This window comes from Halyomorpha halys, unplaced genomic scaffold (assembly GCF_000696795.3).
Source record: "Halyomorpha halys isolate HHAL.00 unplaced genomic scaffold, Hhal_1.1 Scaffold1125.1, whole genome shotgun sequence".
Lineage (NCBI taxonomy): Eukaryota > Metazoa > Arthropoda > Insecta > Hemiptera > Pentatomidae > Halyomorpha > Halyomorpha halys.
This window is the reverse complement of record NW_027113995.1, coordinates 596,814-600,094: the sequence shown is the minus strand read 5'-3', so window position 1 is coordinate 600,094 and position 3,281 is coordinate 596,814. Positions and strand designations below refer to the sequence as shown.

Here is a 3,281-nt window from a genome sequence, read left to right as displayed (position 1 = left end):
GTTATACAGTTGTTGCTATATATAAAGAAGGTAAGTTACAGGTTCATAGTATGCATTTATTTATTAGTTTGAATTCACTCTTATTTTTTTAAACGAATATTGGTAAGGAAAATATACGGTTCTGTGTTAAATAGTAACACCAAAATTTCAAGAATCAACGCCTACAGCAAACTCAACAACTTACAAGGATGTTGAGGTGTATATACTTGTATGTATGGTTTGTTAAAGCACTTTGTTTTCATTGACTAAGCCTTATTATAGGAATGCCTGATTCTAAAATGTATGTTCCCTGGATTTCGTGCTTAAAAAAAAATTATAAGTTTCATTGGAGGCACTGCACAATGGAATCTTCAAGAAGACCTGAAAACATAAGGAGTCAATGTTTCAGATCAGATGATTTCATGTTATGGAATGTAGTGAATTGTTTGAGGAGCTTGAACATTTTATTTTTTCCTTTAACTATGATGAAGTTTACCTTCTTTGTGTCCAGAAATATTTTTAAAAATGTATCATTTTTAATATCTTTGAGCATTATATGTTTGATGACATTAAAAAATTTTGTTTTCTAATGTTTTTTTACTATTACAACTTATATCGAAGTTTTTATTTTAGACTAGAATAGGTGTCTTTCAAGAAGGTAGAGAGTCAGTGACTATCAATGAATGGACTGATAGACTTTATCAAAACACTACCCAAGAACATGTTATTACCAATGTTGTTTCTGGTAGGAAAATGAGGTTACAAAAGTACAACTTCCCAGATACAGGTATATAATTTTTTATTATCTCAAATATATTTATACAACTATGACATTTTATATTATCATCTTTGCTGAGGAGTGAAAATTTCTTCCTTTCTTTTCCTGCTGTTGATAAGAATGGGTTCTATTCTGCAGACTGACAGCTGAAGCTTAGCTGATTTAAGCTAATGGCTAATCATTACAATAGTCTGTTTAGTCCTGAGGGTGACCTCTCCTTTATCCCTTGCATCATAAATTTTGATCAAGTCTGGCCCCCGGACCTGCTTTACAAACTCCGTAGATTCCTACCTTCTACATACTTTCTCATCGATAGATTACTCCAAGTAAACCACAATGGTTCCTATTCATCCCTCTATACTCAGTCCGCTGGTATCAAGGTATTATCCTCAGTCCTATCCTCTACACTGTCTATACAGCTGACATGCCAACGAATCCTAACACTATCCTCACCATGTATGCTGATGACACATGTGTGCTCGTTGTTAATAATAACCCTTTGATTGTATCCCATACTCTCCAATCTCATATCACAGCCCTCAAAGAATAGTGTCGTAGTTGGAGGATTAAAATAAATCCCATCAAATCACCTTTACCCTTTGTCGTAAACCTACCGACTGCTCCACTAAACCTTTGAATTCCTCTTGTATCCAATCATTACAATCCAAAATCCTTCATAAAATACTCAATGCTCCTTAATATGTCACAAATAAAATCATACATAAAGACCTTAATATTCCATATGTAACCGATTTAGCCCGAATCAGATATCATTCCTTCCATTACTAACTCCCTAACCACCCAAACCCACTAGTTTCTAACCTTGCTTTCTCTTCCATTCTTGGCAATCCTTTAAGGTACCTGAAAAGAAGATGGCTATGAGACCTTCTTATGTAAAACATCATTAGAGTGCTACCAATGGGTAGTTTCTCTACTCGCCTGTAACACTCCATTTTAAATGAGATCAAATTTACTAAATGTATTATAATTTACAGTTCAGTTGTAAATAGCAATAAATAAATAAATCATCAGCAAATCCTACTATTTTGGTAACCTCTGGCTTGTTGAGTCGGAGAACTCCATCATATATGACAATCTATTGTAGGAGGAGTGCCTTGGAGTATTTTGTCAATCACTGAAAACTTCTCTCTGCCCTTTTTTGAAGAGCCAGGTCTTGTCCTTAAAGTAATCACTGATTATCGTATGGTACATAGGGACATTCATTGCCTGTAGGACATCCAAAATGCACCCTTATCGCACTGAATTAAAGGTGTTACTCATATCCAATTTGATGATGGAGGAATAGCATTTTTTGCCTTTTCTCCACCTTTTTCCAGTGACAGCCTACTAAGCTATTTCTATCTCCAAAGTTATTTATGTCTATCTTAGATCTTGCTTTTTTGAAGATGAATTTGGTCCCAGAGAAGGCATTTCAATGGTGAGTCGCAGCCTATTTTCCACTTTTCTTCAAGGCCTTGCCAATTGTATCTAATATAAATATAAGTTGGTTGCCAAAGGTTCTGTTTGTCTTCCTTTACCCTTTGGGAACAGAACAAGGCACTGGCACTACCTTTTCTAAGGTCAAAGAAAGTACCACTCACACAAGCAGGAACTGAATGCTTTCAGGAAAATATGTAACCTAGTCCCAATTGCCACCAATGGGCACATGGGCAGTCATATCAATGCTCTTTAGCTACTTAATGGCGGTTGTATTAGTTCTTCCCCATGGGTCCTTGTCCTTCACCTCTTCATAGAGTTCCTTCTAACATAGCTTCTTGCTGCTCTTAATTTCCTGTCAGAGTTCTTCCTCTCAGCTTTGTATTTCCTCTGCAGGTTTGAAACAGGGGACTACTTCTCGCCCACTGGTATCTATCTCTTTATTGCTTGGCACTGTGTTCAGTAGTCTTTATAAGGTCATTACACCAGTAGGCTGTGAATCAGCAACTGGGTTGTACCGGAGCATTGCTGTGTTGACCATATTCATTACCTAATGGGCCTTATTATCTGCTGTTCCTGACAGCTCACAAGGTATCTTTATAATACTTTAGGATGGTTCCCTGTCAAATGTCTTGGATTTTCTGCAAACCGTGCTGCTATCTTACTTCACAGTCCTTGATTACAGGTACCCAGGATAAAAGGTACCCGTACCCCATTGTAGTTAGGATAGCCTGGTTGTTGCTGTGGGTGTGGGGTCACAGACCTACCAACTACTATAAGGGTAAAATGGCTATTTTGGTACAGATAAGTTATCTTAACCCAGACAAACCCATTTGTAGAGGCTTAAACCATTTACTTTATTTATTTATAATCTTAATATTTTCTTGAGACTGGTAATTGATATAGAATGAATATAGAATATACACATGAAATAATTTTTTAATAAATAATTCAAACACTATCCAATTATAGTCTCAAAACTTTTTATTTCTTTTATACGTCCAACGTTTCGGCCAATCCGGCCATCTTCAGGGACATCTGCTACAAAAAGTTTCTATTATATGTATGATCCTACAAACAATTTAAA

General features: G+C 36.0%; 1 protein-coding gene across 1 annotated transcript in view; it reads left to right on the top strand.

The window, feature by feature from the left end:
• LOC106688415 (uncharacterized) overlaps positions 1-3,281 on the top strand; it is a 36,413-nt gene that overhangs the window by 24,273 nt on the left and 8,859 nt on the right. The window contains exon 6 of the mRNA XM_014432856.3: positions 613-766. Within this exon, the coding sequence (XP_014288342.1) occupies positions 613-766 (154 nt within the window). The remainder of the gene's footprint in view (positions 1-612; positions 767-3,281) is intronic.